The 17219-nt window shown below is 38.6% G+C and overlaps 1 protein-coding gene across 1 annotated transcript; it reads left to right on the forward strand.

Annotated features, from left to right (window-relative positions):
- Positions 1–5162: 5162 nt before the first annotated feature.
- LOC311491821 (uncharacterized protein) lies at positions 5163–8573 on the forward strand (the record flags this gene model as incomplete). The annotated part of the gene is made up of 4 exons (XM_084549860.1): positions 5163–5796; positions 6823–7143; positions 7306–7563; positions 8437–8573. The coding sequence occupies exons 1-4, from the start codon at positions 5748–5750 to the stop codon at positions 8571–8573; spliced, it is 765 nt and encodes a 254-aa protein (XP_084405986.1). The 5' UTR covers positions 5163–5747.
- Between the last annotated feature and the right edge of the window lie 8646 nt (positions 8574–17219).

Genomic DNA, 17219 nt, shown 5'->3' on the forward strand with positions numbered 1-17219 from the left:
TAATCAAACAAAGGCCAACACAGGGCAAGTCAAAAATAAACAAACAATCCACACAATTTGGAAGAAATTAATAGCACGGCAAATCAAACAAAAATCCCATCCAACGACTGACGTCTGTCCTATAATGACTGATAATAATGCTGGAGATGTTCCTTATGTTCAAATAGCGAAATGAGAAGGGTACTTAGCTGGAGGAAGGGTGGAACGCGTCCGCACCCTTCCACTGTCTCCCACAGCTTCCCCCTCTCGCACCGTGCGTCTACTGGGTCGGTCCGGCGCATCGACGGCGTCCTCTCTCTTGTACCGCAGCGGCTTCCGTCGTCTTATGGCCGTTTCCCGTGTTCCTCGGCAGACTCGCTCCTCACCTGTCGTGGTGACCAACGGCTGTACTCGTATTCTCCCCGTGTCACCTGCCTGCGTCAGCTCAGCCGCTCCGTCCTGCTCTGTCTCTGCTTCCTGAATGAGAAGAAAAAGCACCTACGACCCTCCCCCTAGTGCTGCCTAATTACACACGTGCAGGTGATCAGATAATCACCTCCACAGGTCGGCAGACCCACACACACCCACACACAGTCACCCCGTGACATCTCTCTCTTCCACTTAGTCCATCACACAGAAAGACCCACTTGTTGAACTGTAGACTAAAAAAAGGAAGAAAGTTGATACTGCTTCCCTTTCTTTTTTCTTCTTAAAGATTGAAGCGACTCTCTGCACATTTCACACACTCTCCTCTGAGGCTGATCACTACCACAACACACTGCTTTCTGTTCAGAGCAGGGTACATCGGTTTGATTTTGGGAGAAATTAGATAAAGTTTGAAAGCTGCTGAGTGACTCAACAGAGTCTGAACAGAGAGGGGACATGGAAGCTGTGGTTGGACTGTTGCTGATGATACTTGGAGTCTCTCATGGTGAGATATTCATGTGGTTATTTATTAAGGTTTAGACTATATGGTGGATAAATCAGCTACATTCCCACGGTGTAACTCTGCTGTTGCATTGTGCTTCATGTGGCCTTGAGCCTCTATAACTTTGTTGAGTAAAACTGATGAACAAAACCAGTGACAGATATAATGCCTTCTATGGCCTTGTTCCAACACTTCCTTGTAGCTTCATACTGCCTACCCACTCTGAGTGAAATATTCACATCTCTTATTTTTATTGGTTGCACTACTGCTCCAGATTATTCTACATCATTTATCATTTTATTCACATTTATTCAAAATATGAACCAACAGATAATTTGGTGGGTTTAACTCAGTTTAACACACACAGGTTTGTAATCACTGGTTGAATTCAACTCATCTAAAAACTCCTTTTAAAAGATTAATGCTGTTAAATGAATCACAACAGTTTTACAGTCACAGACCTGTGAAATGCTCAGCAGCAGAAATACATGCTTGTTTGATTGTTTAGTCTGAGAGAGAAAAACCCACTAAGTCTGTTTTAGGTCAATGCATGTGATGGAAATATTGCAACAATTCTGCTTTATAGTGGTAGAAATGAAATGCTCTCAATGTTTTAATTCACAGGTGGAGAAACTTACTGTGATGGCAGACAGAGTGGAGCTCAGTGTTATGGAGCTTTGGGAGGAACTGTGGTCATCAGGCTGATGGACAACGCCTCAGAAATATTTAGATGTGACTGGAGAAAGGGATCATCAGTAATATTCAAATGGAGAAACAAAACAATTATCTCTAATATCATAGAAAACAGATCTCTCTTTAATGCCAGTAATGGAACATTTAGGATCAATGACCTGAGCAGGAATGACAGTGGTCAATATAATCTTGAATTCCAACTTTCAAATGGATCGGCATTACCAGGACGGACTCTACAGTTGTTTATTCAAGGTAAATTAAATTTCTTCTACTCCTGAGAAATTAAGTCATGCTGGCAGATTTACTTCTCACACTGTATTGAGAGTCACATAATATATTTCATGTTGTGTATGTGTCTGTAATTAGTTTTTTTGTTTTTCTGATTATTTATCAGCGGTGAAACCAACTACTGCCCCTACCACTGTCCCAGACACTAGTTTGAGTGAGAAGACTGAAATAAGCCCTCCAATCAAACTTTGACCAGTGAAGAACCATGGTACATTAGTATGTGAAAACTTACTCTGCTGCATTCTCTCTTTGTCTGTCGTCCTAAAAAGACGTGTAGTGTTCTCTGACGTAAAGTCCATCTTTCTTGAATCTTTTATCTTTCAAACAGGCTATTTGCCACTAATAGCTGGTGTACTCTCAGCCCTGGTCATTTTATTGGTTGTGGGCTTAGCAATCATCTGGGCTCAGAAGAAAAAGCAAAGAAACAACAAACCTAAAGGTACAAAACTAAACTTCACTGGATTCACAGTTCTACCATTTGTTGTAATTATACTTTAAAAAGATAGTTGGATATTTATGACAATGCACTTATCTGCTGCTGCCCAGAGTTGATTGAACATGTTGATACCACTTAGTTAAATATGAAGCAAATCATTTAACACAAACTGGAAACAGAGGAAAACAGTTAACTTGGCTGTTGCTACTGCAGACGTTGAAGTACATGAATATTTTTGTCTGAATCTATTCAATAAAGCAAATAAGTGTATTTCCCAAAATGTAAAACTTGGTCTTCAATAATTAATGAGTATACAATGCTTGTGTCTGTCCTTCCTGCTTCTCTGCAGAGGAAGAAAATGACCAGGAATTAACCTACGCTGATGTCAGAGTCGTGCAGCAGCAGGGGAGGCAGGCTGAGCAAAGGCTGAATGTGGAGGTGGAGTACGGTCAAGTCAAGTTTTCAGCACGACCCCGGCAGACTGAACCAAAAGAAGATGATTGTGTGTATGCCAGGGTCCATAAAGATAGATGATTTAAAAAGTAAAAGGAAGATGGAAATGCTGAATGTTACTGTATTAAGAAAACAAAATGAAAGAACTGCACAATGACAGTCACTCAGGGAGGAAGATGTATGTGTTGTGGGTTTCCTTCTTCAGCTGAGTCATGGTCAGTTCCTTTTTTGTCTCTCCACATACAACGTTTGCATGCATGCTTCATCTGAGGCTGACCAGTAACAGGAGACATTTCAGACTGTTCAGTGTTTTGCTCCTGTTTTCATTCTGCATAGATCCTGTTTGTAGCTTAGCAGCTGAGAGTTTTCTGCATTTTTATCACTGGAAACTCTGAATAAAGGTTAATCTCACATATACTGTAAATATAAAAAGAACAATCAAGATTCATTAAAGCATTTGTCAACAGTTTGTTTGATTCCTCTCACTGCCGGAAGAGGGAGACAAAAGATCTTCACTGTAGCTTCAAGGAAGTAAGAGCTTCACACAAAGTACTGTATGATCATCATTAACTGTCTATAGGATGATCACTGATACTCACATTTACTGATACCACGTTACATTACACAACAAATAAATCTGACACTGACACTGACATAAAGAAATATAGCTCAGTTTTGTAGTAGGCTATACTGTAACAGAGGAGACCAGGACCTTTCTGTGCAGAGTTTGCATGTTCTCCTCTGCCTGTGTTGGTTCTCTCTGGGTACTCTGGCATCCCACCGTCCAAAGACATGCTTGTTAGGTTAATTGGTGATTCTAAAATTGGCCATAGGTGCGTGAATGGTTGTCTGTCTCTCTGTGTTAGCCCCTTGATAGACTGTCCAGGGTGTAGACCGCCTCTCATTCATCTCCAGGCTGCGACGCTCCAGAGGACAAGCAGTTACAGAAAATAAATGAATGAATATTTTATTCAGAGAACTAAGTGACTAAACAGAGGAGTTTGTGTTCCTGAAAGAGAGGTCATTAATGACCAACATACACCAGTCAGCCACAACATTATGACCACTGACAGGAGAAGTAAATAACATTGACCATCTTGTGACGATACAATGTCCTGCTGGGAAACTTTTAGACCTGGCAGGAGCTTTGTGTTTTATGTATTTAAAGGCTGTCTGTAAATCATCAGTGTGAGGCTTCATCACTTTGTTTCAGTAATCATCTCTTAACCCTCTGACATTTTGAACACAGACTGTAACTTTAATGTCTGCTGAGAGCTGAACAAAAACTCATCATAAGTGTGAGGTTTCCCTCTGCTGGTTGACAGAGAAGTTACTCTGGGTTTTTACAATCCCATGTTAAACTCCTTTTTAGAAACCTGCAAAATATTTCTTCGACCGTCGTGATCAGTAGATAGTAAATGTAACAGCAACACATAGTAAACATACATGCAACATTATCTAACAATGAGAGAGAGGAAGTTTACATGAGAATTTAGACTGATCCTCAGAGAGGAACAGAGAAAAAGAAACATCAGGTTTAGACCTCTGTGTAACAACAGAGTGCATTTCTGGAGAGGAACTGAAATAGTCCTTTTAACTGAAATAGTCCTTTTAGGTAATTCATCTATTTTCTTTGCCATGTGGTGAATAACAGAACAACAACACTTCAAACCAACAATTATGCAAACAAAATACGTCAAAAAGCTTTTGTTATAACACTGGGTTTGACAGCTTGATGTAGTGGAGAACTGAAAATATCACATTATAAAAACAGTTGGCCACTCTGAAGACGATCAGTAATTCAGTCACAGGTGTTAAACCGGCTAATCACCAGTACAAATAAACATGAACACATGGCATTCCCACATCCTAGTTTGATTAATGAAAATGGTTTTGTTCAGTCAATCCATTAGTCAGGGAGGGATGACATGTTGTCAGTATAACAAATGAATACACTAAACTCCCTTTAAGTTGGTTTTATCAAAGAGATAAAGTGTTGAGAATCTGAGGTTTAACAGTGCTCAGATACTATTTAGCACACACAGCTGTTCCTGTGGGTTCCTCTTATAAGGTCTTGGTGTCACTATAAGAGTCAGGGGATGATTTATGCTATGTTTTGTCACTAAGATTTAAATGAACTGAGTTGAATCAGGCCAGTATTACAAGTATAGTCTGATGCTGACTGACCATTAATGACTTCTGAAGCTGTATAATTCTGTACCACTGTATTTAGAGGTTGACACGATGTAAGAAATGTTGCTGTCAGTATATTATTACTGTAGAGTTTTGAAAGCTCTCAGCATTTATTAATTCTTTTAACTTTTTAAATGAATTTCAGAGTATTAATTGTCTGTTTCTATTCTACATATACAGTGCATAAGTTTGTACCTTTCAGATCAATGATACGAATAAGTTCACAATCAGACTAATGTTTTTTTTTTTCAGTTCATTTTCAAGATTTTATCTGTTTAGTCTTCAGTGTTGCAGCTTCAAAGCTTAGCTGAACTTTTTCCATTCTGTACAGCATCATTTATACATGAATTCATACACACAATATTCTGTAATCTTGAATTATTTAGATTTTAAATGTGTGAAACTCTTCACTGTCTACAAAATACAGAGTACTCAGTGTGTGTCAATACTTCTTCTGTATAACATTAACCTGTCAGAGGCAGACTTTAAGAAGCTGATCATTATGAATGAGTATAACCTGGACATATGATTGTAATTATTTACTTTGTTAGTACTGTAACATGGGTTGTTAATGTAGAAACACCAGCTGTCTGTCTAAATTCCTCTTTCAGTACGTAGAGCATAGAGGGATGTTTCCCTCTCTTCCACTCAGTCCATCACACAGAAAAGTCCACTTGTTGTACGCTAGGCTAAAAGAGGAAGTAAGTTGTAAACTGGTAATTAGATAAAGTTTGAAAGCTGCTGAGTGACTCAACAGAGTCTGAACAGAGAGGAGACATGGAAGCTGTGGTTGGACTGTTGCTGATGATACTTGGAGTCTCTCACGGTGAGATTTTCTGCTTTTTCATGAGGCACTTTATCAATACTGGAGTGTAAACGTATACCGGTAACATGTTTTGCAGCAATAGGATCAAGTGTATTCAATAATAAAGTTTGACTGGATTCTCAGTGACGTGTAAAGCAGCTCAAATATTCAATACTCAAACACCAGTTATAGGTTCTGTTTTCTTTTCTTTCTGTCACTTGTTTTTGTAAATTCAGTTTAGAAACAGGTGGAAACAATTGTAGTTCATGACACATTTAAAATAAATTTTAATGCTTTATTTAAATGCAGTTTCACATAAATATGTATTTGAATTTCATTCTGCAGTTACACAAAAAAGAAGAAAATTAAAACATAAAACATGTTAGTGTGAAATATTTACATTATTTACAGTTCATATATTTATTATATTCATTTAAAATGTGTCAAACACTAGATGACCTCTGTCGTTGTAGCTAAATGATGTTTGCAGGCACGACTTTACAGTATCAGTTGAAATATAATTAAATATTCAATGTGTTTTTGCATAATTATTATTATTATTTTATTTTATTTTTATTTTTTTGTTTGGATCAAGGCCAAACAGATAAGTTCATGATTATGTGGAGATGTTTTCAATGCATACTTTAGAATGTTTTCATTGAAAAGCCCGGTTGTTACTAACAACATTAACAGTGACTCTTTTAAACAGTGAACACTACAACATAACCCTAAAGATAAAGCAGCTCAACAGAATTCAGCTATCATTACTTTAATCATTTACACTTGTGGTTTCTCTGCTTGATGTCAAAATGACCTTTGAAACCAGCTTCTGCTCAAAGGGAAATTAGTGTTAGTTGGACACTAAAGGTTTTCCACTCCTGGCTGGAGCTGCACAGTAAACATGACATGCTTGTTTGCATAGCTGAACGAGGAAAATACACTATTTCAGTGTTAGGTCAATATTTGCATGTTATTAAAATGATGCAAAAATGGTCTTGTTGAAATTGAGAACTCTTAATGATTTCTTTTCTTTATTTTAATTCACAGGTGGAGAAACTTACTGTGATGGCAGACAGAGTGGAGCTCAGTGTTATGGAGCTTTGGGAGGAACTGTGGTCATCAGGCTGATGGACAACGCCTCAGAAATATTTAGATGTGACTGGATAAAGGGATCATCAGTAATATTAGCATGGAGAAACAAAACGATTCTAACTAATATCATAACAGACAGATCTCTGTTTAATCCCAGTGATGGAACATTTAGGATCAATGACCTGAGCAGGAATGACAGTGGTCAATATAATCTTACGATCTATGATTCAAATGGATTAGAATTATCAGAACAGACTCTACAGTTGTTTATTCAAGGTAAATAAATTTTCTTCTACTTCTGAAAAATTAATAAATATTCATAGATTTACATAACATATTTCATATTTTCCATGTGTCTGTATTTTGTTTCTTTCTAATTATTTATCAGAGAGCGAGATTTTCTACAATTATCTCAAGTCATGTGTGTGTTTCTCTCAGCTCCTGTGTCCTCTGTCCATCTGGTCTCTGAGTGTCTGTCCCATGGAGAGAAGAGGGTGTCCTGCTCCTCTGATGGAGGGGACAGTCCTCAGTACAGCTGGACTCTGGATGGACACTCAGTGACAGACGCTGAGCTCCTCTCTGGAAATAATGAGACTAACATCATCACTCTGAAACAAGATGTCTCAGGACATCTGGTCTGCTCAGTCAGGAATCACATCAGTAGTGTCTCCAGAGAAGAGATGATCTCTACCTGTGGTGAGTGACAACATGATGAGAAATTACTTGTTCATCATGTTGGTGTCATAACATCAGTCATAAATGATCGTTCTCTGTTCACAGGCTTCATATTCATTAACTGCACTTCCAATGGGACACACATATCAGAGTGGGTGTTTGAAGCCAATAACACACTGTGTATTAAACCAACTACTGTCCCTACCACTGTCCCAGACACTAGTTTAGGTAAGGAGACTGTCATAGTGTCAAATAAACCCTCCAATCAAACTTTGACCAGTGATGAACCATGGTACATTAGTAAGTGAAAACTTACTCTGCTGCAGTGGATTCATTGACAGATTTTTCTCTTTCTCTCTTTGTCTGTCTTCCTAAAAAGACGTGTAGTGTTCTCTGACTTAAAGTCCATCTTTCTTGTGTCTTTTATCTTTCAAACAGGCTATTTGCCACTAATAGCTGGTGTACTCTCAGCCCTGGTAATTTTCTTGGTTGTGGGCTTAGCAGTCATCTGGGCTCAGAAGAAAAAGCAAAGAAACAACAAACCTAAAGGTACAAAACTAAACTTCACTGGATTCACAGTTCTACCATTTGTTGTAATTATACTTTAAAAAGATAATTTGATATTTATGACAATGCACTTATCTGCTGCTGCCCAGAGTTGATTGAACATGTTGATACCACTTAGTTAAATATGAAGCAAATCATTTAACACAAACTGGAAACAGAGGAAAACAGTTAACTTGGCTGTTGCTACTGCAGACGTTGAAGTACATGAATATTTTTGTCTGAATCTATTCAATAAAGCAAATAAGTGTATTCCCAAAATGTAAAACTTGTTCTTCAATAATTAATGAGTATACAATGATTGTGTCTGTCCTTCCTGCTTCTCTGCAGAGGAAGAAAATGACCAGGAATTAACCTACGTTAATGCCAGAGTCGTGCAGCAGCAGGGGAGGCAGGCTGAGCAAAGGCCGAATGTGGAGGTGGAGTACATTCAAGTCAAGTTTTCAGCACGATCCAGGCAGACTTAACCGAAAGAAGATGATTGTGTGTATGCCAACGTCCGTGAAGACAGATGATTTAAAGTTTTGCTTGGAAAAAATGGAAGATGGAAATGCTGAAGGCTCTGTTGTCCCAATATACATGTTACTGTACAGTCCCTGACAAAAGTCTTGTCACTTATCCATTTTGTAGAAACAACAGTTTATAACCTGACTTTTAATTAATCCATTGGTTTTAGAAATGGCTCATATGAAAGCTAAAACCCTCCCAAATTATGTTTGATATACTAAAATAAATTTGCTTCACTGAAGAAAGATTGATCATTTAATGAACACAGAAAGGTCAGATTTTGGCAAGACAAAAGTCTTGTCGCTTGGGTACAAGTTGACCCTAAGTGCCCCTCAAATATATGTATTATCAATTTGTTTTACAAGCAATGGCTAATTACAATCCCAACAGCTTTTGAAATAATGTTTTGGTGCCAAACAAAACTGCTGAAAAGCATTCTAACGTTCACAGCTTGGTAAAGCCCACTGAGTCAGTTTTTGCAAAGACAAAAGTCTTGTCGATTGTCATATGATGCACCCAATCCTAGATTACAGCCTCAAAGAATAAGAAAAAGATTTGAAGAGACTGGAGATGTTGTTGACAAGCCCAGGTCCGGCAGACCCCGCAAGACAACTGCTCGGGAGGACCGTTTGTTGGCTCGAAAATCCAAGGCCAGCCCCTTTTCCACTGCAGCAGAGCTCCACCAGGCCTTGTCACCTCAAGTCCCCTTGTCAACCAGAACAGTTTGTAGAATTCTGTCTCGAAATGGCCTCCATGGTAGAATCAGTGCCCAGAAACCACCACTAAACAAAAGGCAATTAAAAAAAACGTGTGGCATTTGCCAAGGCCCACAGCCTGCTAAAAGGATGGACGCTGGAAAAGTGGCAGAAGGTGGATTTCTCAGATGAATCTTCGGTTGCATTACATCACAGCCGCCGCAAATATTGCAGGAGACCTACTGGAGCTCGCATGGATCCGAGATTCACCCAGAAAACAGTTAAATTTGGTGGCGGAAAAATCATGGTCTGGGGTTACATCCAGTATGGGGGTGTGCGAGAGATTTGCAGGGTGGAAGGCAATATCAATAGCGTAAAATATCAAGAAGTATTAGCTACCTCTTACATTCCCAACCATAAAAGGGGTCAAATTTTGCAGCAGGATGGTGCTCCATCGCATACTTCCATCTCTAAATCAAAGTTCCTCAAGGCGAAGAAGATCAAGGTGCTCCAGGACTGGCCAGCCCAGTCACCAGACATGAACATCATTGAGCATGTCTGGGGAAGAATGAAAGAGGAAGCATGGAAGACGAAACCAAAGCATCTTGATGAACTCTGGGAGGCATGTAAGACTGCTTTCTTTGCTATTCCTGATGACTTCATCAATAAATTGTATGAATCATTGTCGAACCGCATGGATGCAGTCCTTCAAGCTCATGGAAGTCATACAAGATATTAAATATGGATCTCACAGCACCAGTACTTCATTCACTGATGTTATGCATCATATTTTTGTATTTGAAGTAAATGATTTGTTCAATTTTCACATTACTTTCTGTAGGCGACAAAACTTTTGTCTTGCCAAAATCTGACCTTTCTGTGTTCATTAAATGATCAATCTTTCTTCAGTGAAGCAAATTTATTTTAGCATATCAAACATAATTTGGGAGGGTTTTAGCTTTCATATGAGCCATTTCTAAAACCAATGGATTAATTAAAAGTCAGGTTATAAACTGTTGTTTCTACAAAATGGATAAGTGACAAGACTTTTGTCAGGGACTGTATTAAGAAAACAAAATGAAAGAACTGCACAATGACAGTCACTCAGGGAGGAAGATGTATGTGTTGTGGGTTTCCTTCTTCAGCTGAGTCATGGTCAGTTCCTTTTTTGTCTCTCCACATACAACGTTTGCATGCATGCTCCATCTGAGGCTGACCAGTAACAGGAGACATTTCAGACTGTTCAGTGTTTTGCTCCTGTTTTCATTCTGCATAGATCCTGTTTGTAGCTTAGCAGCTGAGAGTTTTCTGCATTTTTATCACTGGAAACTCTGAATAAAGGTTAATCTCACATGTACTGTAAATGTAAAAAGAACAATCAAGATTCATTAAAGCATTTGTCAACAGTTTGTTTGATTCCTCTCACTGCCAGAAGAGGGAGACAAAAGATCTTCACTGTCGCTTCAAGGAAGTAAGAGCTTCACACAAAGTACTGTATGATCATCATTAACTGTCCATAGGATGATCACTGATACTCACATTTACTGATACCACGTTACATTACACAACAATTTTAACAATAAATAAATCTGACAGTGACACTGACATAAATAAATATAGCTCAGTTTTGTAGTAGGCTATACTGTAACAGAGGAGACCAGGACCTTTCTGTGCAGAGTTTGCATGTTCTCCTCTGCCTGCGTTGGTTCTCTCTGGGTACTCTGGCCTCCCACCGTCCAAAGACATGCTTGTTAGGTTAACTGGTGATTCTATAATCGGCCCTAGGTGCGTGAATGGTTGTCTGTCTCTCTGTGTTAGCCCCTTGATAGACTGTCCAGGGTGTAGACCACCTCTCATCCATCTCCAGGCTGCGACGCTTCAGAGGACAAGCGGTTACAGAAAATAAATGAATGAATATTTAATTCAGAGAACTAAGTGACTAAACAGAGGAGTTTGTCTTCCTGAAAGAGAGGTCATTAATGACCAACATACACCAGTCAGCCACAACATTATGACCAGTGACAGGAGAAGTAAATAACATTGACCATCTTGTGACCATACAATGTTCTGCTGGGAAACTTTTAGACCTGGCAGGAGCTTTGTGTTTTATGTATTTAAAGGCTGTCAGTAAATCATCTGTGTGAGGCGTTATCAGTTTGTTTCAGTAATCATCTTTTAACCCTCTGACATTTTGACCACAGTCTGTAACTTTAATGTCTGCTGAGAGCTGAACAAAAACTCATCATAAGTGTGAGGTTTCCCTCTGCTGGTTGACAGAGAAGTTACTCTGGCTTTTTACAATCCCATGTTAAACTCCTTTTTAGAAACCTGCAAAATATTTCTTGGACCGTCGTGATCAGTAGATAGTAAATGTAACAGCAACACATAGTAAACATACATGCAACATTATCTAACAATGAGAGAGAGGAAGTTTACATGAGAATTTATCACTGTATTTAGAGGTTGACATGATGTAAGAAATGTTGCTGTCAGTGTATTATTACTGTAGAGTTTTGAAACCTCTCAGCATTTATTAGTCCTTTTAATTTATTAAAATTAATGTCAGAGTATTAATTGTCTGTTTCTATTCTACGTATACAGTATTGCATAAGTTTGTACCTTTCAGATCAATGATACGAATAAGTTCACAATCAGACTGATGTTTTTTTTCTCAGTTCGTTTTCAAGATTTTATCTGTTCAGTCTTCAGTGTTGCAGCTTCAAAGCTTAGCTGAACTTTTTCCATTCTGTACAGCATCATTTATACATGAATTCATACACACAATATTCTGTAATCTTGAATTATTTAGTTTTTAAATGTGTGAAACTCTTCACTGTCTACAAAATACAGAGTACTCAGTGTGTGTCAATACTTCTTCTGTGTAACATTAACCTGTCAGAGGCAGACTTTAAGAAGCTGATCATTATGAATGAGTATAACCTGGTACTTTGTTAGTACTGTAACATGGGTTGTTAATGGGGAAACACCAGCTGTCTGTCTAAATTCCTCTTTCAGTACGTATAGAGGGATGTCTCCCTCTCTTCCACTCAGTCCATCACACAGAAAAGTCCACTTGTTGTACGCTAGGCTAAAAGAGGAAGTAAGTTGTAAACTGGTAATTAGATAAAGTTTGAAAGCTGCTGAGTGACTCAACAGAGTCTGAACAGAGAGGAGACATGGAAGCTGTGGTTGGACTGTTGCTGATGATACTTGGAGTCTCTCATGGTGAGATTTTCTCATTTTTGCTTTTTCATGAGGCACTTTATCAATACTGGAACGTATACCGGTAACATGTTTAGCAGCAATAGGATCAAGTGTATTCAATAATAAAGTTTGACTGGATTCTCAGTGACGTGTAAAGCAGCTCGAATATTCAATACTCAAACACCAGTTGTAGGTTCTGTTTTCTTTTCTTTCTGTCACTTCTTTTTTATAAATTCAGTTTAGAAACAGGTGGAAACAATTGTAGTTCATGACACATTTAAAATAAATTTTGATGGCTTTTTATTTAAACGCAATTTCACAGAAATATGTAATTGAATTTCATTCTGCAGTTACACAAAAAAGAAGAAAATTAAAACATAAAACACATGTTAGCATGGAATATTTTACATTTTACATTATACAATATTTACATTATTTACAGTTCATATATTTATTATATTCATTAAAAATGTGTAAAACACTAGATGACCTCTGTTGCTGTAGCTAAATGATGTTTGCAGGCACGACTTTACAGTATCAGTTAAAATATAACTAAATATTCAATGTGTTTTTGCAAAATTTATTTTTATTTTTATTTTTTTTGATCAAGGCCAAACAGATAAGTTCATGATTATATGGAGATGTATTCAATGCATACTTGTGAAGTTTTCATAGAGAAGCCTGGTTGTTACTAACAACATTAACAGTGGCTCTTTTAAACAGTGAACACTACAACATAACCCTGAAGATAAAGCAGCTCAACAGAATTCAGCTATCATTACTTTAATCATTTACACTTGTGGTTTCTTTGCTTGATGTCAAAATGACCTTTGAAACCAGCTTCTGCTCAAAGGGAAATTCAATTAAATTTCATTTACATGGTGTCAATAACAATACAAGTTGTCTCAAGACGCTTTACAACATCCGGCCTGAAACCCCCAGAGCAAGCCTGAAGGTGCAGTAGCAAAGAAAAACTCCCTTTTAACATGAAGAAACCTTGAGCAGAACCCAGCTCATATGGAGGAACACATCTGCCTAAGGCCGACCAGTATAACTAAGGGATGGTTCGGTCCAGTCCTAATTATGAGCTTGATCAAACAGGAAAGTCTTAAGCCTGACCTTAAAAGTAGAGAGGGTGTCTGCCTCCTGAACCCAAACTGGGAGCTGGTCCCACAGGAGAGGAGCCTGATAGCTGAAGGCTCTACCTCCCATTCTACTTTTGGAAATTCTAGGAACCACAAGTAGGCCTGCACTTTGAGATCGAAGTGATCTGTTAGGACGATATGGTACAATGAGGTCTTTCAAATACGATAGAGCTAGGCCTTTAAATTAGTGTTAGTTGAACACTAAAGGTTTTCCACTCCTGGCTGGAGCTGCACAGTAAACATGACATGCTTGTTTGCATAGCTGAACGAGGAAAATACACTATTTCTGTGTTAGTCAGTATTCGCATGTTATTAAAATGATGCAACAACCATTTTGGTTGAAATGGATAGCTCTGAATGCTTTTTCTTTATTTCTATTCATAGGTGGAGAAAATTACTGTGATGGTAGACAGAGTGGAGCTCAGTGTTATGGAGCTTTGGGAGGAACTGTGGTCATCAGGCTGATGGGAGATGGACTTCCAAATATAACAAAGAGTTATTGGTTAAAAATCAAGGCCTGGGTGTCAGAATGATAAATCACGGTTAATTGCGGTAGAAAATAAACAAATGACGGGAACAGGGCTAAGACTTAGCTTGGCGGACAGATTAAAGCAAAAAAAGAAAAGAAAAAAAGAAAACCACTACAAACCAAACCACCCCGTGCCACACCACCAGGGAAGTCTGTCCCACCAATGCACCAGCTCCTGTCCTGGGAAAGAAAGAAACAAAATTACAATAATGTTTGTGGTGGGACACGCAGATAGGTTGTACAGTTAAGACAGGAGGCCTGCACTAAAACACACACACACACACACCAACAGAAATGTACCTAATACCTAATTGAATGTCTGAAGCCAAATACAAATATACAAAAAAAAAAAAAGTAAGAAGATAATCAGGAAACAAAACAAACTCAACACCAAAACTCAGCTGTGGGCGGGGACCAGGACTAGTGACTAAAAGATAATTCAACAGCTGGATATTAAACCAAATAAACAAGAAAATATTTAACCCAAACGAATAAAGCAAATAAGCAAAAAGAAAGAATCGGATCATGTTGAACACCGGCGGCAGCAGAAGAAGACGGAGCGACCTCACCGGGGCTGGAGGCCGTGGATAGCCGTTCTTCCAAATGCCCAGCAGGCGGCGCACGACACCGGGCTGCGCAGTGCAGTCTCACACAGAGAGAAGGAGGAAGAGAAGAGACACGAGCTGTGGCTTCAACAGCTACAGCAGGACAGAGAGTAGGACAACTTTTAACATGAGGCTAAGAAATCCAGCAGAAGTTAATAATAAAAGAGCAAGCCTACTCGAGCGAAGAGAGCTCAACACACAGCCCAAAACAGTCTCCGTCTCGCGGTGAGGGCAGAGAGCAGACGCCACACTCCTCAAAATCCCCACGAAGCTGCACACAAACAGCACGGCCAACCCCGCTTACAGGTCACAGTTTGGTACCCACAACCGGAGCATGCCAGACAGAGAGCCCTCGACAAGTGAACGCCAGGAAACAGTGTGAGCACCAGCGAAAGCTTGACCAGTTCAGCAGGTGGCACCAGGTGATACTAACTGAGAGTGGAGGTGGAGCAGCACTCAACCTGGCACAAGAGTAATGGAACATTTAGGATCAATGACCTGAGCAGGAATGACAGTGGTCAATATAATCTTAAAATCTGTGATTCAAATGGATCAGCATCATCAGAACAGACTCTACAGTTGTTTATTCAAGGTAAATAATGTTCTTACGCTCCTGAGAAAATAAGTCATATTGACAATGTATTTATAACCTTCAAAGTATATCTTACCCTCACTTGCCAGTTCATTAGGTACACTGGTGAAAACAAACATATCAGTCCTGCACTGAATCCTCCTTCATGACTGTTATAATCTCAGGACATCTGGTCTGCTCAGTCAGGAATCACATCAGCAGTGTCTCCAGAGAAGAGATGATCTCTACCTGTGGTGAGTGACAACATGATGAGAAACTGCACCTTATTAATCCTCCATATGTATATAATATATATTTACTTCTGTCTCTATTTCTTTTATATTTGTTCATATACAAATTTTGTACATTTTTTTGCTTTTACTATTGTATTTTATTGTACTAGATTTTTGCTTATATTTCATTTTATTTTATTTTTATTAGTTTTTTCAATTTTATTATTTTTTAACTAGCTTCACCTATTTTTCTTTTTACTTGTGGTTCTCACTAGTGTTTTCTATGTACAACTGAGCTACTGTGACCTTGCAGATCAATAAAGGCTAAGTCTAAATAAGACACTGTGTTGAGTTCTTTATTCAGCTCTATCATGACCATGTTGTGTTCACTTCCCTTTTTCTGCTCCACATAAAATATTTGCTCACATTTCAGACTGATCAGTGCAGGAAACAGCTTCATGATGGTGTCTTTGAAATAACAGCTGTCAGTCTCAGAGTGATCGATGTCTCTCTGTCTTTCACTTAGTCCATCACACAGAAAAACCAAAGGAAGGAAGTTGATACCAATAAAGACAAGACCGAAACGATGCCCTGCACATTTCACACACTCTCCTCTGAGGCTGATCACTACCACAACACACTGCTTTCTGTTCAGAGCAGGGTACATAGGTTTGACTTTGGGAGGAATTAGATAAAGTTTGAAAGCTGCTGAGTGACTCAACAGAGTCTGAACAGAGAGGAGACATGGAAGCTGTGGTTGGACTGTTGCTGATGATACTTGGAGTCTCTCATGGTGAGATATTCATGTTGTACTAAGGTTTATAAAGATGGTTTAGTGGATCAGTGAAATGATAAACTTCTATATAAAGTGGAAAAAAAATAACAGAATCAGTTTGATTAAATAAAGCCAGAACATGTTAAAGGTCCACTGACTATAACTGATCTCGTAGCTGCATTAATTCATCAATATTTGTGATGGAAGACTTGTGACCAGCTTAACTGGTTCTGAAAGGAGGTTTGAAAGTCTCACACATTTATCAAACAGTTTGATTGAGGACAATGAAGATGACATGATAGTCTTTTATACACACGGCTTTAGTTTCTTCCATGATCTTTTTGATGTTTTTAATGTTGTCGTTGTAATATCTGACAACACTGACAGAGTTTCTTTAGACTATCTGGTGGATAAATCAGCTACATTCCCACGGTGTAACTCTGCTGTTGCATTGTGCTTCATGTGGCCTTGAGCCTCTATAACTTTGTTGAGTAAAACTGATGAACAAAACCAGTGACAGATATAATGCCTTCTATGGCCTTGTTCCAACACTTCCTTGTAGCTTCATACTGCCTACCCACTCTGAGTGAAATATTCACATCTCTTATTTTTATTGGTTGCACTACTGCTCCAGATTATTCTACATTATTTATTATTTTATTCACATTTATTTAAAACATGAACCAACAGATAATTTGGTCGCTTTAATTAAAATTTAAATGTTCTTTTGGGGAACCCTCCTATACAAGCCCCTTGAGGGTTTTTTGGGGTTTCCCTGGCATGCCTTTATGCTCTTACCTTCTTCAATTACGTATTGTATTGTTAATGTATTTGTATTGTTGTTGTACT

The sequence above is a fragment of the Chelon labrosus genome (assembly GCF_963514085.1).
Source record: "Chelon labrosus genome assembly, chromosome: 8".
Lineage (NCBI taxonomy): Eukaryota > Metazoa > Chordata > Actinopteri > Mugiliformes > Mugilidae > Chelon > Chelon labrosus.